We start from the raw sequence: 26,118 nt of genomic DNA on the forward strand, positions 1-26,118 counted from the left end.
TCTTGTTTTCTTCCTCCACGCTAAAACTCATTTTACCTTATCTGAGGAAATACAACATGGCATTAAAAACCACAAGGACAACCGAGAAATTCTCGTTTCCAATGGGCAACTGACAAAATGTGGTTTATTTAGTTATGGGAAAACGACAAGTAAACCTAAATGAGAGTTTAAGTCCATGGGCACAAGATGACTCTATGCATCTGTCAAAATGTTTGCAAGTGTACAGCACAAAGAAAGAATTTTAATATATGTAAATTAAAAGGTCACAGAGCTGGTGGTATTGTGCCCCAGTGGGCCTGAGCACCAGGTTCAAGTGCCAGTGCTCCAATTCAAATCCAGTTCCCCACTAATACACCTGGCAAACAGCAGAAAACGGCCAAGTGCTTGGACCCCCGCACGCATGTGGGAGACCAGGATGGAGTTCCAGGCTCCTCACTTCCGCCTGTCCAGCCCTGGATGTTGCAACCATCTGGGGAATGAACCTGCAGATGGAAGATTCATTCTGTCTCTCTCTCTCTCTCTCCCTGCCTCCCCTCTCCTCTGCTCTAACTCTACATTTCAAATAAATAAATCTAAAAAAAATTAAAAATCACCTAGATTTTTAATGTGTGAAGGAATGCCAGGACAAAACTCAGTCCCACCGATGTAGCTGACTGTATTATAAAGTGTACAAAATAACCTCTCAGAGAAGGAGTTGCCTGGGAAACTTTGGCAACTACTTGACAGGAACCTAAGACAAACACTGTGCTCTACTTGGCAAGTGTGTCTACTTGGTCTGGACTAATAGTTCTGAAGCCACTTTGCAGAAGCGCCAGGGTCCGGTAAATGGTACCTAAGCCATGTTCTCCCCATCAGAAAAAGAAGGTACAAACATGGGAGAAGACTGGAATGAGCCCTTGGCATGAGACTATCGCTCAGAAGAGACAGACAGGTAAGGAAGGTGGAGCTGATGCACACCCAGGTTAGTGCACACAAATCTCCTGTCTGCCAGTGGTGAGGACCAGCGCTGGGTCCAGGCATCTCCCAGGAGCAGGGAAACCTAAGACGTCCCAAGTATCTTGTAAGGCCTGGAAGCAAGGAGAAGTTCCCAAACAGAGGATGACAAGGGTCTTAGCAGCCAACTTAAGATTACTTGGGGGTGGGGGGGACTGTGGCATAGCGGGTAAAGCTGCTGCCTGTGACACTGGCATCCCATATGGGTGCTGGTTCGAGTCCCAGCTGTTCCACTTCCCATCCAGCTCCCTGTTAATGGCCTGGGAAAAGCAGCAGATGACCTAAGTACTTGGACCCCTTGTCACCCACATTAGACCCCCCCAGATGAAGCTCTTGGCTTTGGCCTGGCCCAGCCCTGGCAGATGCAGCCATCTGGGGAGTGAACCAGCAAATTAAGATCTCTATCTTTGTTTCTCCCTCTATCTCTCTAACTCTGACTTTCAAATTAACAAATAAATCTTAAAACAAACAAACAAACAAACAAACAAAAAAAACCACCGTTCAAGACCAGAGCTGTGATAATGTAAGAAGCAAGACAGGGGCCAACACTGTGGTGTAGCAGGTTAACGCCCTGGCCTGAAGCACTTACATGCCATGTGGGCCCCAGTTCGAGTCTTGGCTGCTCCATTTCTGATCTGGCTCTCTGCTATGGCCTGGGAAAGCAATAAAAGATGGCCCAAGTCCTTGGGCCCCTGCACCCACGTGGGAAACCCAGAAGAAGCTCCTGGATTCGGATCAGTGCAGCTCTGGTCATTGCGGCCAGTTGGGGAGTGAACCAGTGGATGGAAGACCTCTCTCTCCTCTCTCTGTGTAACTTTGACTTTCAAATAAATAAATAAATCTTTAAAAAAAAAAAAAAGAGGACAAGTAGTACAGTACTGGATCCCAATCCCAAACAAACCGATCATAGTCCTTTAAGTACACACTCCACAGTAAATAAATAAATGATTAAACAAGAGGGTAAGAAGACAACATTTTCCATACGTAAGGATTCAAACAATGTATAATCCTATCTCTGTAGATGAAGATTAACTTCACACCCCCTTCCCTGAATATGGCTTCCAAAGAGTATGGATGTCACCAATATGCAAAGGGGGAAATGCTCCCACAGAGCCACTACCTACACACAGAACCCCAGCAGGGTGATCCAGGTCCTGTGGATACTGCAGGGCAACTGACAAAAGCAGCCAATCTGAGTGACTCCTCCCCTAAACACACAGCCATAGTTTAATCCAGAAAAAACGTCAGACAAACTCAAATGGGGAACAGTCTACAAAATACCTGATCAGTACCCTCAAAAGTGTCAGGACCACAAAGGACAGCCAGAGAAGCCATGCCAGATCAGAATGGACTGCGGAGACAGGGACCTAACACAGAATGGAGTCCTGCAGGTGCCCCAGACAGATGAGGGCCCTGGTGGGAACACAGCTGACATCCACGCTCACATTATGGTTCACAGTATTCCACCAAGGCCAAGGTCTTCATTCTCATCACTGTGTGAGCCAGTGGGAAGTTAACATTGTGGAAGCCCAGTGAAGCATATTCGGGAACTCTTTTACTATCTTTGCAACTTTTCTACAAAAAAATTATCCCAAAATTCAAAGAATTTTTTTATTTTTTATTTATTTATTTTAAGTGTTGGAAACTGCATCCATTAACTCTCATCAGAGGTAAACCCCTTTGGATGCTTCGTGGACTTGGAGATGACCAAGTCGAGTATAGATTTTTTTTTTTAAGATTTTTATTTATTTATTTGAGAGGTAGAGTAATAGACAGTGAGAGGGAGAGAGAGAGAGAAAGGTCTTCCATCCGCTGGTTCACTCCCCAACTGGCTGCAATGGCTGGAGCTGCACCAATCTGAAGCCAGGAGCCAGAAGCTTCTTCTGGGTCTCTCACGTGGGTTCAGGGGCCCAAGGACTTGGGCCATCTTCTACTGCTTTCCCAGGCCATAGCAGAGAGCTGGATCGGAAGAGGAGCAGCCAAGTCTCGAACCTTCGCCCATATGGGATGCTGGCGCTTCAGGCCAGGGCATTAACCCGCTGCGCCATAGCACTGGCCCCAAAAGTCAATATTCTACAAGATATCATCAAAAAGACTACCTCAAAACAATTTGATGAGGCCGGCACCTCGGCTCAATGGGCTAATCCTCCACCTGCGGCGCCGGCACACCGGGTTGTAGTCCGGTTGCCCCTCTTCCAGGACAGCTCTCTGCTGTGGCCTGGGAGTGCAGTGGAGGATGGCCCAAGTTCTTGGGCCCTGTACCCGCATGGGAGACCAGGAAAAGGGCCTGGCTCCTGGCTTCGGATCAGCGTGGTGCACCGGCTGCAGCGCGCCAGACGCAGCGGCCATTGGAGGGTGAACCAACAGCAAAAGGAAGACCTTTCTCTGTCTCTCTCTCACTGTCCACTCTGCCGGTCAAAAAAAAAAAAATTTGATGAATAAAGCAAAAATAAGACCCTGAAAAATGAATGCTAGCCTAAACAGCCATCTCAAAAAGCTCACTGCCAGAAAACAGAAATCTTCCCAGACAGTCCAGCTGAGAAACAGGAAAGCCTACAAGGCATAGAACTTGGCTAACTGTAAATTCATGAATGAATAAATGCAATCAAACAACTGATAGTATTTATAAGACACCCATAAACCATCTAGTAAGATTTAAGTCAAAGGGGTTTGGTGTTGTGGTGTAGTGGGTATAGCCACTGCTCACGACGCCAGCACCCCATAAGGGCACCAGTACCTGTCTCAGCTGCTCCAGCTCTCTGTTAATTGCCAGGGAAAAGCAGTGGAAGATGGCCCAAGTGTATGGGTCCCTGCCACCCACATGGGAGACTCAGAAGAAGCTCCTGGCTCCCGGCTTTGACCAGGCCATTGCAGCTGAGGAGTGAACCAGCAGATCAAACATCTCTCTCTCTCTCTATTCCTCTCCCTTTGTAATTCTGACTTCCAAAACAAATAAATCTTTAAAAAAAATTTTAACTTAAAAAAAGTTTACTAAAAACCTTGGTGGAAGATTTGATTCCAGGGGGAAAAAAAGTGTGAATGGGAAAAGGAAAAAGATTCTGGGACTGAATTCTGGGACTTAACAGACAATTTAATTAAAAACAAAAATGAAGTATAAGGACTTGTGCTTTGGGTAACCACAGCCTGGCAGACTGGAGGATCATCGCTTCTCTTCCAGTCTTCAATTTCTTCCTTCTCCTCACCTCCTCATCTGCCTCTTCTCTTCCCCTGCCCTGCAACTCTAGTTCTTAATTTTAATTTTAGAAGTACAAACTACTAAATACAAGGTTGAGAAGATAATTGCATTTTAACTCCCCAAAAGTATAAACAAGCCAAAACACTAAACCCTCCCAAACTACTGAATTACAAGTAGCCTTTAAAAGGGGGTAAAATCACTCTCCAACAAAGGCAAAGCAGACTGAATTCTGAAATGCCTCTGTACTGAAACCCCAGGCTAACACCCAAGGAGACCATCTGCCCTGCCAAGAGCACCAGACTTGGATTACTTTTGCCATGGCTGCATGATTACCATAACAAAATGCAACTAAAGATGGAGGAGGTAAAACTCAGACACTCCTGTACACAGCCTAAGGGGCATCCACTTCAGTCTTCTCCATCAACACCAGCCTGAGACAGTACTAGGTAAGACACCTGCCCACAGCCTCATCCTAAGCAATACAGTAGCACAGAGAGCACAGAAAGTTCAAGCTGCAGCAAAAAGGATCCACTTCTGCTCCCAAGGAAGTGCTCTGTACACAGCTCACAATGATAGCTCCATGCTAACATAAACTGATCCCAGATTCCTGGGTAACAGCTTCAAATTCATCATTAAAAAGGAAAATAAAACTTGGCATTTTTACAAGCAACAAGGATTAAAACTGCCCCTCTTACTTGACAAGTAGAAGTGACTGGGCGAACCCTGAGGATGAAAACCCAGCACCATCGCTGCCTGATGGCCAGTGGAGCCACAGCTAGAGTCTGTGTTTGCCTCCAGGCGGGAAATTCCACCACCCTAGGAACACTCTCTGCACCCCCTTCCCTCAACCTACCAACGTAACAGCACTCTTCTCCCTCCCAAGATAGCTGGGATGATTAAACAAACTACATGAAACAGCTCAGAATCACTCACAGATAGGAACCACTTCATAAATGCCCACACTATTTTTTCTTGAGTAAGTCATGTGAAAAAGGTTCCCTTGTGCTGCTCATAAGCGCCTGAAACACTATGGGCTGTCATAAATAGATCTGCTGGCACAAAGAAAAATGTGGCTTTTCCCCTCAGAAAACTTGTACACCATATCAGGAAGTGTGCCTTCTCTCTCCAATCCAACTAGCAAAAGTCAGCCTGGATCACCCAGGGGCACAAGTTGGCCTACATTCTTGAGTTTATGAAAACAGGCTGGACCTCTACCACCCACAGTGTCAACAGGTATTAGGCAGGTGGGTCGAGCTTACTCAAGCACTGCTGCTACAAACTTGTCCCACTGACAAATGAGAGCATAAAAACCAACTACAATTTGGTGGCAGATTGTTTTTGTTTTCTTTAAAAGGTCAATTCAAATGCTATGACATACCTTAACAATGTCAGGAAACCTGAAATCATAGCTGAGTAAGATTCTCCTACCGCCGGCGCCGCGGCTCACTAGGCTAATCCTCCGTCTTGCGGTGTCGGCACACCGGGTTCTAGTCCCGGTCGGGGCGCCAGATTGCCCGGTTGCCCCTCTTCCAGGCCAGCTCTCTGCTGTGGCCAGGGAGTGCAGTGGAGGATGGCCCAAGTGCTTGGGCCCTGCACCCCATGGGAGACCAGGAGAAGCACCTGGCTCCTGGCTTCAGATCAGCGCAGCGCGCCGGCCGCAGCACGCCAGCCGCGGCGGCCATTGGAGGGTGAACCAACGGCAAAAGGAAGACCTTACTCTCTGTCTCCCTCTCTCACTGTCCACTCTGCCTGTCAAAAAATAAATAAATAAATAAATATAAATAAATAAAAGATTCTCCTACCTACTTTGTTGTGTTTACCCTATAAGAATGGGTGCACCAGTCTGAAAAGCAATAAAAAGATTTCTTTTAAAATAAAGAAATGGAGGGGCCGGCGCTGTGGCATGGCAGATGCCTGCAGTCCCAGCATCCCATATGGGTGCCAGTTTGAGTCCCAGCTGCTCCACTTCTGATCCAGCTCTCTGCTATGGCCTGGGAAAGCAATAGAAGATGGCCCAAGTCCTTGGGCCCCTGCATCAACGTGGGAGACACAGAAGTAGCTCCTGGCTCCTGGCTTTGGATCGGCCCAGCTCCAGCCATTGTGGCCAACTGGGGAGTGAACAAGAAGATGGAAGGGCTCTCTCTCTCTGCCTCTGCCTCTCTGTAACTCTGCCTTTCAAATAAATAAAGGGGAGGAAGGAAGGAAGGAGAGAAGGCAGGAGGGGGGGAAGGGAGGGAGGGAAGGAAAGAGGGAGGAAACATGAAAAAAATGCTCAGCCCCACCAGTCATTAGAGAAATATTAAATCAAGGGGCAGGTGCTGTGGCATAGCAGGTTAAACCTCTGCATGCAGTGTCAGCATCCCATATAGGCACCGGTTTGAGTCCTAGCTGCTCCACTTCTGATCCAGCTCCCTGTTAATGTGCCTATGAAAGCAGCAGAAGATGGCCCAAGTGCTTGGGCCCTTGCACCATGGGAGAGACCCAGGAAGAAGCTACTGCCTCCTGGCTTCGGCCTGGCCCAGCCCCAGCCATTGCAGCCATTTGGGAAGTGAACCAGCAGATGGAAGGCTTGTCTCCTCTCTATATATCTCTGCGTTTCAAATAAATAAATAAATCTTTAAAAATACATTAAAATACATTAAATCAATAACACAATGCCTCAGGACAAGACAAAAAGTGTTGACAAGGATGTGGAGGAACTGGAAGCCTTGTGCACTACTAGTAGGAATATTAAATGGTACAGCTATCATGGAAAATAGTAGTGGCTCCTCAAAAAGTTAAACATAAAACTATCACATAGTCCAGCAACTGCACATTTGGTCTCAAAGACTTATTTGTATACTCGTGTTCATGGCGGTGTTATTCACAATAAACAAAAAGCAATGCAACCCAAATATCAATCCACGGAAGGATAAGCAATGTAATATATCCATATAACAGAATATTATCCAGCCTTTAAAAGGAAGGGATTTCTGACATGCTACAAAATGTATGAATCTTATGGACATGATGTCAAGTGAAAAAAGCCAGGCACGGGGGCTGGTGCTGTGGCATAGCAGGTAAAGCCACCACCTGCAGTGCTGGCATCCCATATGGGCGCCAGTTCAAGTCCTGGCTGCTCCACTTCCCATCCAGCTCCCTGCTATGGCCTGGGAAAGCAGAAGATGGCCCAAGTTCATGGGCCCCTGCATGCATGAAGGGCTCCTGGTTTCAGACTGGCACAGCTCTGGCCATCACGGCCAACTGGGGAATGAATCAGCAGATGGAAGACTCTCTCTCTGCCTCTCCTTCTCTGTTTTACTCTGATTCAAATAAAGAAATAAATGTTTTTAAAAAATAAAATAAAAAAGTCAGATACAAAAGAAGACATATTGTATGATCCTACTCACAAGATACTCATGGAGAACTGAAATTCACAGAGACAGAAAGTAGAAAGGTGGTTACCAGGGGTTGGACGGGGGATGAATGGGGGGAGTGGTTATATAAAGGGTACAGAGTCTTACAAAACGAAAAAAATTCTGTAGATGGATATTGGTGATGGTTACACAACAATTTGAATGTACTTTACACCAATGAACTGTACACTTAAAAACAGTAACACTGGGGCCGGCACTGTGGCACAGTGGGTTAAAGACCTGGCCTGAAACGCCAGCATCCCATATGGGTGCCGGTTCTAGTCCCAGCTACTCTACTTCCAATCCAGCTCTCTGCTATGGCCTGGGAAAGCAGTAGAAGATGGCCCAAGTCCTTGGGCCCCTGCACCGGCATGGGAGAACTGGAAGAAGCTCCTGGCTCCTGGCTTCAGATTGGCGCAGCTCCAGCCACTGTGGCCAACTGGGGAGTGAACCAGCGGATGAAAGACCTCTCTCTCTGTAACTCTTTCAAATAAATTAAAAAAATAAATAAAAATAAGTAACATTATGCTACCTGTATTTTACCATAATTCAAAACAATAATAAAAAGGACATTGCCTTGTTACCCTGTCTTTTCAGAAGGCCTAGGTGCTTGGCTTTAAGACGGAGCTTCCCACCTGTTAAAAGGCAGTTTTATTTTTCCTTTAGATAACAGCAATTAGGACACATGTAATGGATACCTGCCAGACTAAATTAAAAGATGAGATTTCTTTTTTCTCTGACTTTATCAAAGTGCCTGTAATGTGATCATAATTTGGTTCAATACTTATTCAATAATAAAACTTTTATTTCCTTTTAAAAAAATAAGGGAGTGGTTCATAAAAAAAAAAGTCGAAAGAAAACTTTATAGACCTTTAAAATCAAAATATAAAATGGTAAAAGGGGGGGCCACCACTGTGGCTCAATGTACTAAGCTGCCACCTGTGTCGTGGGAATTCCATATGGGGTGCTTGTCGTAGTCCTGGCTGCTGCACATTCCATCCAGCTCCCCACTGATGTGCTTGGGAAAGCAGTGGAGGATGCCTAGTGTGCTTGGGCTCCTGCTACCACAGTGGGAGGCAAGGATGAAGTTCTAGGTTCCTAGCTTCAGGCTAACTGAGGCCTAGCCCAGGCCCAATCATTGTGGCTACCTGAGGAGTAAACCAGTGGAAGAAGATTCCTGTTTTTACCTTACTCTGCCTTTCAAATAAAAAAATCTTAAAAAAAGGTAATAGAAGGAAATATCCACAATGTTTGTATTCAGATTCTATTTAGCTTATGATAAGTCTATTGACTCGGTTAAATCCTAGCAATATTATTCTTGTTAAAATTTCACACCAAGGGGCCAGTGCCATGGCATAATGGATAAAGCGGTTGCCTGCAGTTTCAGGATCACATAAGGGTGCCGGTTCAATTCCTGGCTGCTCCACTTCTGATCCAGCTCTCTGCTATGGCCTGGGAAAGCAGTAGAAGATGGCCCAAGGACTTGCACACATGTGGGAGACCCGGAAGAAGCTCCTGGCTCCTGGCTTTGGATTGGCACAGTTCTGGTAGTTGCGGACATCTGGGGAGTGAACCTGTGGATGGAAAACTCTCTTCCTCTCTAATAAATAAATAAATCTTTATAAAAAATTTTCATACCAAAAAAATGAAATGACAAAATTATCAGAATTTACGAAAAATGAATCTCAGATTTACACAATTTGTTTTAAGACAGTGACACCTACAAACTCCTATACGCTCAAGTGATTGGAATCTTGCAAGGGGCCAGTGATCCCCTCATGCTGGGTTGGTGTTACCCTCCCACAGATGTGTTTCAGTTCCCAAGGAGCACTTCACATCTGTGAACAGTCATTCCTTCAGCAACAGCACTCCAGAAACTGGCCCTCACTTACCAGCAAGATGCCAACTTGAAAAATTTATTCTTTCCAAAAAAGTTCTTCTATTCCAAGACAACTGAGAAATGCCAATAACCGGGGCGCAGACGTATTTTTTCTACCATCTGCAAATTCACCTCCTCCTTTGTAGATACCCTTGTGTATCAAGTTTAACTCTACCCTGTCCCTGGAACACCTGAAAACCACGTGCCACAGAACTAGATACAATGAGAAGATAGCTAAATTCAGCCAGTCCACCCCAGCAGTCACCCCTTCCGCCTCACACTCATACAACAGAAGTGGGAAAGGTTTACGCAGACAACCCTCTAAACCAGGAGCCAGGCTGACCCCAGCCATCTGCAGACCACTGTACTTGCAAGACCTGCCTTCCCACCCCTCCTGCTGCTTGCAGCCCCTCTTCCAGGGGACACGGGTAACTGTGAGTCACATCCATGTGCACCAGACACTGTCTCACAGCTAAATAATGAGCAAGTCTTCCCAGAACTTACTTCTAGCGAAAATAAAAACAAACCTGAAATAAACGATGAGCTATGTGGAAAGAGTCAGAGAACTTAAGAATACTTTTATCTAAACCATTTATACATCTGTTTGGTTTTTTTTTAAAGATTTATTTATTTATTTGAAAGAGTTACACAGACAAAGAAGGAAAGGCAGAGAGAGGAGAGAGGGGAGAGGGGAGAGGGGGGAGAGAGAGAGAGAGAGAGAGGGGTCTTCCATCTGCTGGTTCACTCCCCAGATGGCCACAACAGCCAGAGTTGTGTGGATCCGAAGCCAGGAGCCAGGAGCTTCTTCCAGGTCTCCAATGTGGGTGCAGGGGCCCAAGGACTTGGGCCATCTTCTACTGCTTTCCCAGGCCATAGCAGAGAGCTGGATTGGAAGTGGAGCAGCCAGGACTCGAATCATCGCCCATGTGGGATGCGGGCACTGCAGGCAGCAGCTTTACCCACTACGCCACAGCGCCGGCCCCCATACATCTGTTTTGTTTAGGAAATTGTTTATAAATCGTATTAGAAAACTAATTTTTCTAATTCTAAAATATCTTTTTTTCAGATTAGCATATGGTTGATTGTGTAAAGTTGGAATGTATAGAGTATGTAAAAATTTCCATTAGTACAAATTTCAGAAAACTAAAATCAAAAACAATGTGGGTCTAAAAATATTAGAGCTAAGATGTATACACAGGAGTTCTTCAAAAAGTTTATGGCAAATGGAATTAAAACATGAATTTTTTATTGTAATTCTTTTTTTCAGATGAGTCATTTTTAAGAATTTTATTTTTATTTATGTGAAAGGCACAGTTATAGAGAAAAAGAGAAAGAATCTTCCATCTGCTGGTTTATTCTCCAAACAGCCACAACAGCTGGTGCTGGGCCAGGCCAAAGCCAGGAACTTCATCTGAGTCTCCAAAGCGAGTGCAGGGATCCAAGCACTTGGGTCATCCTCCGCTGCTTCCCCAAGTGCATTATAGCTAAGATCTGGATCAGAAGTGTGCAGATCCAAAGCCAGGAGCCAGGAGCTTCTTCCAGGTCTCCCACGTGGGTGCAGGGGCCCAAGCATTGGAGCCATCCTCTGCTGCTTCTTCAGGTCCATTAGCAGGGAGCTGTATCAGAAGTAGGCAGCTGGGACCCACGTGAGATGCTGGCGCCAAAGGCCAGGGAACCCACTGCACCACAGCACAGGTCCCTGCACACTTTTTTCATAATCTTCATTTTCCATGACCTTTTTGCAGACCTCTCATATTTATGGTTTCAAAATTTTCTGTACCAAAATAAAAGTATCATTTAATTCCAATTTCACAAACTTTTAAATCGCTCTCTATGGGTATATTTTAATTTAGAAAACTACGTTATACTTTCAGCCTCATCTTTCTGATATAGTTAGAAGTCTCTATTTCAAACACTTACATGGCATTATCTTAAGGTTCTTTGATTTGTTCACACCAGGATTTTGTTGCTTTGGTACCACTGATACCCTATTTGGAGCCAGGAAGTTCTTTGCTATGGGGCCTCTTGTTCATTGTGGAATGCTTAGCAGCATCCCTGGCCCCTGCCCAATAGATGCCTGCAGTTAACAACCTTTTCCCCAAACTGAAACAATCAAAAATGCCTCCAGACACTGCCAAATGTCTAAACTATCAGCCCAAATGGAGGAGTCTCCCTGAAGCCTTGGCTACTCAGCTGGGTGTGCAAGACAACAGGGTCAGGAAACTGGTCCATAGTACATGCCTTGCATTAGGTTTTTTTGTTCCACTTCATGCTACTTTTTTCTAAATGCTGATCAAGACCCAGTAATCTGGCTTCATAACCCACCAACAGGCTTGCAAAGCACTTGTGAGACTTTAGGAGTGAACCTGGTGAATTCAGGGGATGGGTGCAGAAACCAGGAAGGGCATAGTGAATATGGAGCTGGCACTGACACAGTATGTCATGACTCCAGGGTGGCTGCTGTGGGGCAGTGCTGAGTATGACCCAGTGCTAAGTGACCAGGAGGTTCAAATGGGTCAGGCTCAGTGACATCAAACAGGACAGAGGACAAAAGAGGACACAGGAAGGAGAAGGCAGGTGGGAAACACAATGAACAGCTCACAAGGGAGACCCAAGAACAAGGCCACTTTATTCAGTGAGTAAAGGGTCCATACAAGTTGAGCACCAGGCAGCTAACGAAACGAGAACACTCAGAGCGTATCAACAGGACACAGAGGGATCATTCTAGCACCAGGGAGCTCTCAGGTGCAGACTAAGCACAAAGACAGCATCAGCCTCAAAGGTGACACTAGGAACCATGACAGGGAAACACATATGAGGGGAGGTTGGAGAATGGTGGCATTTAGGTGAAGTCATATTTCAGAAATGTAACTAATTTCTTTCTTTGGGGCTGGAATTGTGGCACAGTGGATTAGGCCTGCAACACTGGCATCCCTTATGAGTGCCAGTGAATCACAGTTGCTCCACTTCTGATCCAGTTCCCTGCTAATGCACCTGGGAAAGAAATGGAAAATGGCCCAAGTACTTGGCTCCCTGTATCCATGTGGGAGACCAGGATGGAGTTCCAGGCTTCTGGCTTCAGTCTGCCCAGCCCTGGCAGTTGCAGTCACTTGGGGTGTGAACCAGAATGAAGATCTTTCTCTCTCCCTCCCTCCCTCTGCAGTTCTGCCAAAAAAAAAAAAAACCAAAAAAAAAAAAAAACAAACAAACAAACAAAAAAAACACCCACTTCATTTATTTGAGAAACAGAGACAAAGAGATGTTTCATCTGTTGGTTCGCTCCCCAAATGCCTACAACAGCTGGGGTTGGCCCAGGTCAAAGTCAGGAGCCAGAAGTCAATCAGGATCTCCCAACTACAAGTGCTTTGAAAATGGAAAACAGTTCAGTGAGCCAGTAGGGAAGACAGAGTGGGCTTAGGGAAACTAAAGACAGAAAAAGAAGGATGCTAACTGTTGATTCAGCACTCAAATCACAAACTGGTAGCTCAAGAGCTAAATCTGGGGACCAGTGTGGTGGTGTAACGGGTAAAGCTGCCACCTGTGACACCAGCATTCCATATGGGCACCAGTTCATGTCCCAACCATTCCACTTTCAATCCAGCTCCCTGCTAACGGCCTGGGAGAAGCAGCAGAAGATGGCCCAAGTGCTTGGGCCCCCGCCATTCATGTGGGAGACCTGGATGAAGCTCCTGGCTTCAGCCTGGCCCAGCGCTGGGCGTTGATGCCACACGGGCAATGAACCAACAGATGGAGATCTCTCTGCCTCTTCGCTTCTCTAACTCTGACTTTCAAAATAAATAAATAAATCTTAAAAAAAAAAAAAAAAAAAAAGCTAAGTCTGGCTTGGAGCCCTGTTTTGCTTGGCTGGCATTTTTTAAAATGGGATCATTTCAAATAAAATCTGGATTTCTTGAAAAATCTGAAGTCCTGGCAATGTTGACTCTATCATCCTGCATAGTTTTTAAAATGTGCACACCCTTAGATTTATGGCATGAGTGTACCATCTGTAGGGGGTGGGATAAATTATGCAACACTATGGAGACGTTAAAAAGAACTTAAAATTCTAAGTACAGGTGTGGAGAGACCTTTTACTTACTTATAAAAAAAGCAAATTGTTGAATACAGTATAGTGTTAACACATTAATGTTAAACATTAGAACAATATTGTAATAATACATAACACATTGTATAATGTATGATATAAAATAAACAGCTTACACAGCTACTGTGAAAAACAGTATGGTACTTCCTGGAAAAAGTTAAACATATTAACATACGATCTAGCAATTCTACATCTGAGTATATACTCAAAAGAAGTAAAAGGAGGTACTATAACATTTATTTGTATGCTACAGTCAATGAAGGCATTATTCAGGATTCACAATAGTCAAAGGAGGATGCAACTCACGTGTCCATCAATGGCTAAATATGCAAACAAAATGGAGTGTGTGTGTGTGTATATATATATATATATATATGCAATGGAATAGTATTTAGTCTTAAAAAAGAAGTTCTGACACATGCTACAAATATGAATGAACCCTGAAGACACTGTGCTGAGTGAATTAAACTACTATAGTCATGTGTTGTGTAACAATATTTCAGTCAACAGCAGAAGCATATACAACAGTGGTCTCATAAAATTACTAGTGCTAAAAAATTCCTAAGGCCTAGTATGTTTACCTTTTCTATCTTTAGACACATTTAAATATACAAATACCTAACAATCATGTTATAATTTCCTACAACATTCAGTATAGCAACCTGCTGCACAGGTGTGGAGCCCAGGAACAATGGATTACATCACATAGCTTAGGCATACAGCTGTACTATCGGATTTGTTTAAGTGCACACTTCATGGTGTGCAAATCAAGCTGCACAATGATGTATCTCAGAATGCATGACTACAGACACAAAACTGGTATACTAGAAGAAAGTACACATTTTAAACGGATGAGTGGTTTGAGTTCCAATATGTTCAATTTTGAACCTTCAGTATTTCCTGGTCAATTAAAGAATATGTCCAGAGTTGAGGGTCTACTGATGGGTACTTTCCTTCCATTTAGAAACTCTGCTGTTCCTGCTCTGACTGGAAAAAGGAGCAGAGGCATTCTGTTATCAGAGTTGGCTTGGGATGAAGTAGGGAGGCACACCCCAAAGCACTTACACAATGAACCTGAACTTTGATTTCAGCACCGCACTTCCCTCTTGCAGGGGTCACTAGTGACTTGACCCTAGATGCCACCTAATCAGCAGATCACATAAAATAGGGTAAATGTTCTCTGAGGGCTAAAGGAGACAGCAAGTATGAGGAAGGAGTTGGCAGGAACCTGGTCTGAGAGTAGTTACTTACTTGGCCAGGAAGTTCACAAGAGAGATCATCAGCCCTAAACACAAGCATGTTGTTATGCTCACCCTGAAAATCTGAAACCACAGTCTAATCTCATATTCTTCCACTGCCTTAAAACACAAGTGTCATTTTAGGGAGGATCTGAGTATTTGTACCCAGAGCATTGGTTTAACAAAATTCCAATGGAAGCAAGCTCAAGATCTAAAGGACTGAGGTGGCATTTGGCACAGGCATTAACAACTGCCTGGGGATGCCCACATTTCACATTCCATATCGGAATGCCTGGGCTTTAGTCCGGGGTCTGCTTCTGATTCCAGCTCCCTGTTAATGCAGACCCTGGGAGGCAGCAGATGATAACTTGTATTTGGGACTCTGTTGAATAAGGCCCAGCCCCAGCTGTGATGAGCATTTGGGGAATGAGCCAACCAATAGATGATCTCTGTTTCTAGGCATTTCAAATAAAAGGAAAGTAAATCTTAACAATTAAAAAAAAATCAGGACTTCTTCCTAAATGCAGGTCTATGGCAGAAACACTGGGAAAGCTCCAGTGGTTCAATGTCACCAATATTTTAAATAAACTTAAGTCATTCACTGAAGTTTCAAAGGTTTTCATTCAAGAAACAGAAAGAAATTCTCCAACTAATGAAAGCTAAGCTGAAGTTAGGCTCGTCAATGACCTAAATAAAATTAGTTGATGCACAATTACTAATAATTAAAGGAGCACAATTGTTTCTGTACAAAAAATACAATTATTACTCTAGCTATACTTTCTAAATCAAAACAGGTTTCTCTACATAAAGACTTAGGCCTTTCTGCCAGTTTACAAAACACTACAGGAGACCAGTGAGATGGTACATTTTTGCAAGACAAATATCCCATTTATCTCTAATTATATAGTGTTCATGCCAATTCCTTTGCCAATACCTTTTATTTAACTTTTTAAAATTATTATATGGTAAAATTTTTGTTTTTGATATATACTTGTGATCTTAAGACAAGTCACCACATCACTATCAGGATTCAGATCAGTTCTATCAGCCCACTGTCCCTTTATACTCGCACCCTTCCTTCTCACAACCACTTATCATTACATAGTTTTATCTTTACAAGAATGTCAAATAAATAATCATACCTTTGGAAGCCAGCTTCTGTCACTCAGCCCAAAAGTTTCATTAAAGATTCATGCAAGTTGCTACATATACCAATAGCTCTTTTTTTCTTGCTAAATAGTAATCTGAGGTATGGAGGGACCACACATCATTACTTTGTTTCCAGCTTTTGGCTGTTATGAATAAAGCTATGAGATGGCTTAGGTCTGAACAAAAGTTTTCATTAAGGGGCAGGCATTGTGGCATCCTGTACTAGAGTGCCAGTTTGAGTCCAGGCTTCTCTGCTTCCAGTCCAGCTCTCTGCTAATGTGCCCAGGAAGGCTGTGGAACACTGCGCAAGGGCCTGGGCCACTGTCACTCATGTGGGAGAAGATGAAGATGCTCTGAGCTCCTGGCTTCAGCCTGGACCAGCCCAGGCTGTTACAGCCACATGGGGAGTGAACCACCCGATAGATCGCTCTCTCCCCCTCTATCAGTCTGCCTTTCAAATAAATAAATAAATCTTTAAAAAACAAATTTATTTATTTATTTATTTATTTGATAGGCAAAGTTAAGGAGAGTTTGGAAAGGCAGCAGCAGAGAGAGAGATGTCCTCCATCTGCTGGTTCACTCCCCAAATGGAGGTAATGGCCACGGCTGGGTCAGGCTGAAGCCAGGAGTTAGGAGCTTCATCCAGGTCTCCCATGTGGGTGCAGAGGCCCAGGAACTTGGGCCATCTTCCACTGCTTTCCCAGGAGCAATAGCAGGGAGCTGGACTGGATGGAAGTGGAGCAGCCAGGACTAAGGAGCACCCACACTGTAAGCCACCTGCAGTGGCCTAACCCACTGCACCACAGTACCGGCCCCAAAGAAATCTTTTTTTTTTTTTTTTTTTTTTTGACAGGCAGAGTGGACAGTGAGAGAGAGAGACAGAGAGGAAGGTCTTCCTTTTCCGTTGGTTCACCTCCCAATGGCCGCTGCAGCTGGTGCACTGCGGCCAGTGCACTGCACTGATCCGAAGCCAGGAGCCAGGTGCTTCTCCTGGTCTCCCTTGCGGGTGCAGGGCCCAAGCACTTGGGCCATCCTCCACTGCACTCCCGGGCCACAGCAGAGAGCTGGCCTGGAAGAGGGGCAACCGGGACAGAATCTGGCACCCCGACCAGGACTAGAACCCGGTGTGCCAGCGCCGCAGGCGGAGGATTAGCCTATTGAGCCGCAGCACCGGCCTAGAAATCTTTTTTTTTTTTAATAAGTTATCATTGGGGCCAGCACTGTGACATAGTAGGCTAAGCCTCTACCTGGGGTGCTGGCATCCCATGTGGGCACCAATTTGTGTCTCAGCTGCTCCTCTTCCAATCCAGCTCTCTGCTACAGCCTGGGAAAGCAGCAGAGGATGGCCCAAGTGCTTGGACCTTGGCACCCACGTGGGAGACCAGGAAGAAGCTCCTGGCTCCTGGCAGATTGGCCCAGCTCCAGCCAGTTGTGGCCATTTGGAGACTGAACCAGCAGATGGATGTCTTTCCCTCTCACTGTCTATAACTCTGCTTCTAAAATTCAAAAAAAAAAATCATTTAAAAGAAAGTTTTTATTAAGGGGTATGGGTTTGGTCTAGTGGTTAAGATGTTGGTTAAGATGCCAGTGCCCCATAGCAGAGTACCTGGGATGAATTCCTGGCTCGATTCCCAATTCCAGCTTCTTGTTAATGAGCACCCTGGGAGGCAGCAAGCCATGATTCAAGTACGTGGGTTGCTGCCACCCATGTGGGAAACCTGGATGGAGTTCCTGCACCCAGCTTCCATCTGAACCAACCCTGCCTATTGCAGGCACTTCAAGTAACACAGCAGATAGGCGCTATCTGCCTCGCTCAATTTTATTTTTTCAAATTAAAAAGATAAAAAGTTTTCATCAAGAAAACACCCAGGAGCCACATTGTTAGATCATGTGATAAATGCATGTTTCATTACAAGAAACTTCCAAACTTTCCCAGCGTGGCCATGCCTTTCTTCAATCCCACCAGCCTTGTGTAATCCAGCTGTTTAGCGTCTTGGCCAGGACTTGGTATTGTCAGGGTTTTTTTAAATTTTATTTTTTTAACCATTTTAATGAGCATCTTTTAAAAACAGCTTCACGAAAAAGGTACCCTAAACCACAGTTGGTGGGAATGTAAACTGGTAAAGCCACTATAGAAGACAGTATGGAGATACTTCAGAAATATGAATACTAACCTACCATATGACCCAGCCATCCCACTCATGGGAATTTACCCAAGGGAAATGAAATCAGCAAGTAAAATAGTTATCTGCACCTCCATGTTTATTGCAGCTCAATTCACAATAGCTAAGACGTGGAATCAACCTAAATGCCCATCAACCAGAGACTGGATAAAGAAATTATAGGAGGGGCCAGCACTGTGGCATAGCGGGTAAAGCCACCACCTGTAGTGCAGGCATCCCACATGGGCACCAGTTCAAGTCCAGGTTGCTCCTCTTCCAATCCAGCTCTCTGCTATGGCCTGGGAAAGCAGCAGAAAATGGCCCAAGTGCTTGGGCCCCTGCACCCATGTGGGAGGCCCAAAAGAAGCTCCTGGTTCCTAGCTTCGGATCCATGCAGCTCCAGCAGTTGTAGCCAATTGGGGAGTAAACCAGTGGATGGAAGACCTCTCTTTCTGCCTCTCCTCTCTCTATGTAACTCTGACTTTCAAATAAATAAATAAGTCTTTAAAAAAAATTATGGGATATGTACACTACAAGAATACTACACAGCAGTTAAAAAAATGAAATCCAGTCATTTGCAACAAAATGGATGAATCTGGAAAACAAACTTAGTGAAATAAGCCAGTCCCAAAGGGACAAATACCATATGTTCTCCCTGATCTGTGAGAATACAACACCTAAAATGGAAAAAAAAAAAAAAAAAAAAAAAAAAGAGCTTCACTCCTTTAAACAGAACAGAGAACACTGAACATCAATTTTTCTAACTGACTCAAAATCATCCTTAAATACATGGTGCTATACTCAGAAACTACTAAAGTCCATAGGGTTGTTTTCCTTTTTCTAAAATAGCCTAGAATTATATCTGCTTTTTATAGCTTTCAACTCTTCTCCCTTGTTGTCACCTTTTGCTATTAATGGTGCTCCTGCCTCTGGCAGGCTTTCCCCTTCACCCTCTTCCAGATAACCAAGCTCGGCAGAATTCCATTTAAAAAGCAGCCCTTCCTACTTTGGAAATTATATTCATTAAATAACAGTTAAAAAAAAAAAAAAAAAGCAGCCCTTCCTCTGAGAATGGGAGCTTAAAGGATTTTCTAGCGAAGAAAGGAAGAATCTGGTTTTTTCCTGTCACTGAACCTGAACTTCCAGATATGTATTTTGGTTGGTGAGAAATTCTTAACAGCTAAATTTCTTGGGTACTTCTCAAAAAGGTCAAGTTGCCAGGTAAGTGACCTCACCAGGTTAACTGGGTCTTCACAATATTAACCTGTGATCAACACTACACTACAATTTCATATCAGGAGTTTAAAAAGCTCGTCTAAAGCAAAATATAGGCAAAATTATCCTATGCCCAGAAACCCAAGTGGGTTTAAATATAGTTTAAATCAAACATTGGTCAAAATTTAGAGCACCTGCTAAGTCTGCATGGCACTCAAAGAGGCACAAAGAGGAATATAAGTCTACAATGGAAAAAGAATCTAACAGTTCTTCCAAAGCCATCTGACCAGACATATGCAACTGATTCTAATCCTAAGTAGTATTTACAGTGGATACAGCCTTGTTGTTACCTAAAACAAGTAAAGCTCATCCGGTCTTTAAGTGCTATCTTCCATCTCAAGATAAAACCATGAACACTTCTGTGATCTTTTCTGGAGGCAGATCACAGCGGAGAAATGGCATCTCCGTGCCCCAGGCTCCAATTCAGAAGAGGCACATACTTCATTTCCTCTCACACGAACTTGCCTGCAGAATGGCCTTGCCTGCCTGCCAGGCTCACAGGCCAATCGCCAGCTTCCCAGCCACCTCCTCCCACAGGCATAGAAACCGTTTCACCAATTGCCACAGGATCCTGGGTGGGACTTCCGCTGTCATCTTAGGCTTACCTACCACCATCTCATCATAGGCAGCCGGGCAACCAGGAAGGAGAATTTCACAAACTTTAAGCTTGAGAATAATTCCAAGCAGAAATAAAAGAACAACGAGATGGAAAACAGAGTGGCCAGAGCTTAAAAAAAAAAGAGAGAGAGAGAGAGAAAGAAAGAAAAAAACAGCCCCCCAAAAAAATCTTTAAAAAAAAAAAAAAAAAACCAACTAAAAAGCAACCATTCAAAACCGAAGCCCAGGATCACTGACGTGCTTATCTTTACAGTCAGGGCTGGGCCACGAGGTTTCCTCTGGTCCAGTTTCAGCCATGGAGCCCTCTGCCAAAGGAGCAGCAGAGGCCCACAATGAGGAGTTCTGATTTCCCATCCATCAGGGCACCGCTGAAGGTCACTGAACATTCACTGTGCACCTGAAAAGTAATCCCGCAGGTTCACCCTGTACTGCACGATGCACAAATGAGCTTAGTCCCTGGATTAAACCACTGCTTTTTCCATCAGATACATCAAGTGAAAACTACTATAAACGCACAGACTCCTAAGTTACAGAACTGACGGAACTCCATCTTGTCAAATCTACAATTCCTTGAAATCCAACAGAAGAAACCACAATTTCTCTAAGTTCTTCCTTCCCACGAAGAGGCAAGTGCACTGGTCTTACACACGTTTCTCTGTCACCTGCGAGGGCAGCGACAGCACTACCGTTTCCAGCCGCCTTCCCCCGGCCCTGGCATCCCCCTACTACTGCGATTTCTGCCTCTGGCTTTCCACGATAAACCTGTTGCTAGGGAAGAACGGGAAATCCGGAAAATGAGTATTCTGTTACAGCTAAAGAAGGGGAAATATTAAAGACATCGGGGATGATGACACCACCACAGCGAGTTCCGGCGGACTCCCACCGATCCTGAGTGCTCAGCCGCCCGTGGGGCCCGAGCAGGCCCGGCAGGAGGGCCGGCGGGCGGCGGGCTGCAACAGTGCACGGCCTGCACCGCCGGACGTCCATCTTGCGCCCGGCCCCACCGGCCCTCAGCCAGCTCTCCAGGGACCCCCGCAAGCCTTCCGGGGATCCCCGGGCGGCCGTGGTCCGGAGGGAGACCAGCTGCGCCCGGGAAAGGCTCTGGGGCAGCGAGGCCTGGTCCCGGCCCGATTGCTCTCAGCCTTCCGAACCCAGACCCAACACTGACTACCGACGTCCCCTAAGCACGGGTCTCGACCCGTCGGACCCTTCCAGACCCAGGTCCAGCCCAGAACCCTGGCTCAGCACCGACCCTCAGCTCGAGCGGCCTCAGCTCTCCCACACTCCGGCCCCAAACGAAGCCCAGGCTTCCTGGACCCCCACCACCACCAGCCCCCGGCACCCACGGACTAGGCCGAGCTCCGACCTCGCACCCGAGCGACCCAGGCCCAACGCTGACGCCGGCCCTCTTGGCTCTCGGTCCCTGGACCCGGACCCAGCGCCAAACCCAATGTCCAGCGACCCCAGTCTTCCCGGACCCTGGCCCAGCACCGACCCCGGATACTCTGGACCTCAGCTCTGCGGACCCCGCCCCGAACCTCGGCTCGAGGGACCCCAGCCTTCCCGGCCGCGGCCTCACCTTGACGTGGAAGCGGATGAGCGCCAGGCGGATGCAGTGGGCCATGCAGACGGGCGGCAGGAACCAGACCTTGGGCGGCGGCGTGCCCTTGTTCTGGACGTGGCTGACGATCTGCTGCGCCGTCTGGCGCTCGTTGCCCTGCCGCTTGACCCACTCGTGCAGCCGCGCCTTCTCCAGCGCGCCGTTGAAGAACACCAGCAGCTCGATGTTGCCGCCGAAGCAGGCCTTGGCCAGCGCCGCCAGGTAGCCGAGCATGTGGCTCCACTGGCCGCCGCTGACCCAGTCGGTGTAGAAGCCGCCGTACAGGCGATGCAGGCAGTCGTCGGCGTCCACCAGCAGGCGAAGCGGGGTCTGCGGGGGCCGCTGCCGCCCGCCGCCCACCAAGCTGCCCCGGGCCAGCTTCTGCAGCTCCACCGGCACCACGGCGCTCGGGCAGTGCTTCTCGATGTAGTCCTGGAAGCCCTGCACGCCCATGGCGGCGGCGGGGCGGGGGGCGCGCGGCGGCGCGGGCGGCGGGGCGCGGGGCGGCGGGGCCGTGGCGCGGCGGCGGCGGCCTCTAGGGCGGGCTGGGGCGGGTCGGGGGCGCGCTCATGGCCGCCGCGGCCGCCATGTGCTGCCGCCTCCCTGGGCCGAGTCTGGGAGGGACCTGCCGCCGCCGCCGCTGCCGCGCTGCTAGGCCGGGCGGGCGGGCAGGCAGGCGGGCGGGCGGGCGGGGTGGGCGGCGCTGACGTCGCGGACCCGCCCGCGCGGCCCGGGGCGGAAGAGGCGGCGCCGAGCGGGCCCGGGCCTGGCCCGGCTTGCGGGCCGACGGCGGCGGCAGACGAGGAGAAGCAGGAAGGGGAGGAAGCGGCGGCCTCTTCTCAGGCCCGCAGGGGCGGGCCGAGCTCCGGGGGTGGGCCGCTCGGGCGCTCGGAGGCCGGGCGGGGCGGGCCCGAGGAGGCTGCGCTCGGAACGGGCCCTCAGCCCGCCCGCCTCAGGCCTGTCGGCCCCCAGGCCTGGCCCGGCGCCTTGAGAGTCCGCCTCGGCTTGTCGGGCTTCCCCCCGCGGGAACCGGCGCGGGAGTCCGGACGGCAGCTGCAAGATGGCGGCCCAGACGCTAGGGCTGCCGCCCGCGCAGACCCGAGCGGAGCTGTGTGTGCTTCGGGGGCCGCCAGGAACGAGTCTTGAGTGACCCGAGTAGTGCGGGTGTCGGGTCCCCGCGGAGGGACGGCCCCGGGTGCGCTCGGCGCGCCGCCAGCGTCTGCTGTGAGGAGGTCGCTTCCGCGATTTCTGCCCCAGAGCTCTGCGGTAACTGCTTCCCAACACGAGGCTAGACTGTCTGCAGATTCGGCTTCCATAAAACGTTCTTAAAGCGATGCATGCCTCTCCGAACGCGGCGTTTGGGAACCCGGAACTCGCAGGAGCGGGAAAGCGCGCTTCGGCGGCCGTGCCCAGGAGCGCTGGCCCCTGCCGCCGAGGGCCGCGCCCCTGGCTGCGGGACGGGCAGGTGGGGCTCAGCCTCCGGTAACGACCTCGCACCCGGGCCTCGACGACGCGCGCACGGACAACGTGTGCTTGGTGGTGCACGAGTTATCTCTGATGTTTAAAGAACTGCCTGTGGCCACCCATGCCACTCGCCCAGGCACTCGGTTAATGAGGGAGGAATCCATTTTACAGTTAGCTCCCCAGAAATAGCAGATTGCCCTGTGCAACCCGTGGTAGGGATACAAGATTAAGAGATTTAATCGCGCCTATTCTCATGCTTAGCGTTCCTTGTATTCACCTTCGCTGTGTACCTGTTTTTATTTAGTGCAGGTGTCCAGGACTCCGGAAATAAGTTTATTTTCACGTTAAGGCCGTGTAAAATGCTAAGGGTCTGGGGTCAGACCCCCTACAATCTTGACTGCCCTTGCTCAAATTACTTAACCTTTTCCAGCAGGTTTTTATCACCTGTGAAATGAAGATATTAATAGTACGTGGCACCTCCCAGTTGTTACACAAACGCACAGTAAATGTTGGCTTTTGTAGTTATCATTTCCACATACTGTATAATAGACTTGACACTTGAGAACATGGGCCAGTTATTTTAATTTTTGAAAGTTTAAAATTCATTTTCATAAAATGTTTAATGTATTTTTTAATATTTATTTATTTGAAAAACAGTTACAGAGAGGCAGAGGCAGAAAGAGAGATTTTCCATCTGCTGGTTCACTCTCCAAATGGCCCCAGAGCTGGGCCAATCTGAAGCCAGGAGCCAGGAGCTTCTTCTGGGTCTCCTACACAGGTACAGGGGCCCAAGCACTTGGGCCATCTTCTGCTGCTTTCCCAGGCCACAGCAGAGAGCTGGATTGGAAGTGGAGCAGCGGTGGTACTAGAACCAGCACCTATATGGGATGCCAGCACTGCAGGTGGTGGCTTTACCCACTGTGCCACAGCGCTGGCCCTTTAATTTATTTAATTTGAAAATCAGGGTTACAGAAAAAGGAAGAGACACAGAGAGAGAGGACTCTTCCATCCTTTGGTTCACTCAAAAGCCAAAGCCAGGAGCCAGGAACTTCAGGTCTCCCACGTGGGCGAAGGAGCCCAAACACTTGAGCCATTTTCTGCTGCTTTCCCAGGCCATTACCAGGGAGCTGGATGAGAAGTAGAACTGCCTCTATGCGAATAGGTGTCCATATGGGATATTGGCCCGAAGGTGGTGTCTTTTACCTGCTGTGCCACAGTGCCAGCTCTGTGTTTATATATTTTTAAGAGTATTATTTTCTTTTTTTTCTTTTTTTTTTTTTTTATTTTTTGACAGGCAGAGTGGACAGTGAGAGAGAGAGAGACAGAGAGAAAGGTCTTCCTTTGCCGTTGGTTCACCCTCCAATGGCCGCCGCTGCAGCCGGCGCACCGTGCTGATCCGATGGCAGGAGCCAGGAGCCAGGTGCTTTTCCTGGTCTCCCATGGGGTGCAGGGCCCAAGCACCTGGGCCATCCTCCACTGCACTCCCTGGCCATAGCAGAGAGCTGGCCTGGAAGAGGGGCAACCGGGACAGAATCCGGCGCCCCGACCGGGACTAGAACCCGGTGTGCCGGCGCCGCAAGGTGGAGGATTAGCCTATTGAGCCACGGCGCCGGCTCAAGAGTATTATTTTCATCTTTTAAGTAACATTACTAATGATTGGCAAAATATTCGGCTAGCAAATAATTTATATACTGTATTCTCAGCTCAAATTCACTAGTTGAAGGTAAATTTTTGAAATATTAAGGGAAAAGCAAACGGCTGTGTTTAATACAAAGTTATATCTTCACAATGAATGGTTCCACCCTCTTAGTATTTGGACGGTCACGTAGACTACAAAAGAAATTTGTAATTGCGCAAGATTGCCCCAAGAGAGAAAAAAAAAGAAGAAAACCCTGAAGAATAAAAATCCTAAAAAGGACATGACACTATGCTTTCATAAAAATTACTCCCTCAAAAAACTCAAAAAAAATTACAATTAATAAAAAAAAAAAAAGCTAGCCCGTGGAGTGAAAAAATTATGAGTTTGTGACAAACCAATCAAATATTTTCTGCTCTTTCATCACCATCTCAACCAGTTTGTTTTTGATCAATTTATCTACAGCCCAGAGCAGGAAAATATTCTTTTTATTTTTTTATTTATTTTTTTTGACAGGCAGAGTGGACAGTGAGAGAGAGAGAGACAGAGAGAAACAGGACCCAAGTACTTGGGCCATTCTCCACTGCACTCCCTGGCCACAGCAGAGAGCTGTCCTGGAAGAGGGGCAACCGGGACAGAATCCGGCGCCCCAACCGGGACTAGAACCCGGTGTGCCAGCGCCGCAAGGCGGAGGATTAGCCTAGTCAGCCGCGGCGCCGGCCAATTAAATCTTTTTTAAAAGAAGAGTCCTTATCTCTTCACAGGTGTGAATTGATTTTCTCTCTCAACCACAATTGTTAAAACAAGAATATATGTACAGGTTTGTTTTTTGTTTTTTTGTTTTTTTTTTTTTTTGACAGGCAGAGTGGACAGTGAGAGAGAGACAGAGAGAAAGGTCTTCCTTTGCTGTTGGTTCACCCTCCAATGGCTGCCGCGGCTGGCGCACCACACTGATCCGATGGCAGGAGCCAGGAGCCAGGTGCTTTTCCCGGTCTCCCATGGGGTGCAGGGCCCAAGCACTTGGGCCATCCTCCACTGCACTCCCTGGCCACAGCAGAGAGCTGGCCTGGAAGAGGGGCAACCGGGACAGAATCCGGCGCCCCGACCGGGACCAGAACCCGGTGTGCTGGCGCCGCAAGGCAGAGGATTAGCCTAGTGAGCCGCGGCGCCGGCCTTATGTACAGTTTTTTTGTGTAATCAGTTGGTTACCATTTCTGCCAAAAGGTCTCTGCACTCCCTGGATCACTGGGATTGGCCTTCCCTGTCCACCACAATGATTCTCTTTACTTACCCTATCGAAAGTCTGCAAAGGACTGTCTGTGTCCCCTCACTACCACTGTTAGAACACTCAGAAGCCACTTTATTGCCTGGCATCCAAAACCTCTTCCTGTCCATCTCCCTCTTTACTGCA

The 26,118-nt window shown here is 47.3% G+C and overlaps 1 protein-coding gene and 1 long non-coding RNA gene across 2 annotated transcripts in view; both read right to left on the reverse strand.

Annotated features, from left to right (window-relative positions):
- Positions 1-22,297, reverse strand: part of FAM120A (family with sequence similarity 120 member A) — a 118,264-nt gene extending 95,967 nt beyond the window's left edge. The window contains exon 1 of the mRNA XM_051846971.3: positions 21,587-22,297. Within this exon, the coding sequence (XP_051702931.3) occupies positions 21,587-22,060 (474 nt within the window). The 5' untranslated portion in view covers positions 22,061-22,297. The remainder of the gene's footprint in view (positions 1-21,586) is intronic.
- Positions 11,196-19,816, reverse strand: LOC149128686 (uncharacterized). Its single transcript, XR_016236356.1, has 2 exons — positions 19,680-19,816; positions 11,196-11,237 (listed from the first exon to the last, which is right to left on the reverse strand). It is a non-coding gene; the product is annotated as an uncharacterized LOC149128686 (long non-coding RNA).
- Positions 22,298-26,118: the final 3,821 nt, after the last annotated feature.

Source organism: Oryctolagus cuniculus, chromosome 1, assembly GCF_051225735.1.
Source record: "Oryctolagus cuniculus isolate XC-2025 breed Fujian yellow rabbit chromosome 1, ASM5122573v1, whole genome shotgun sequence".
Lineage (NCBI taxonomy): Eukaryota > Metazoa > Chordata > Mammalia > Lagomorpha > Leporidae > Oryctolagus > Oryctolagus cuniculus.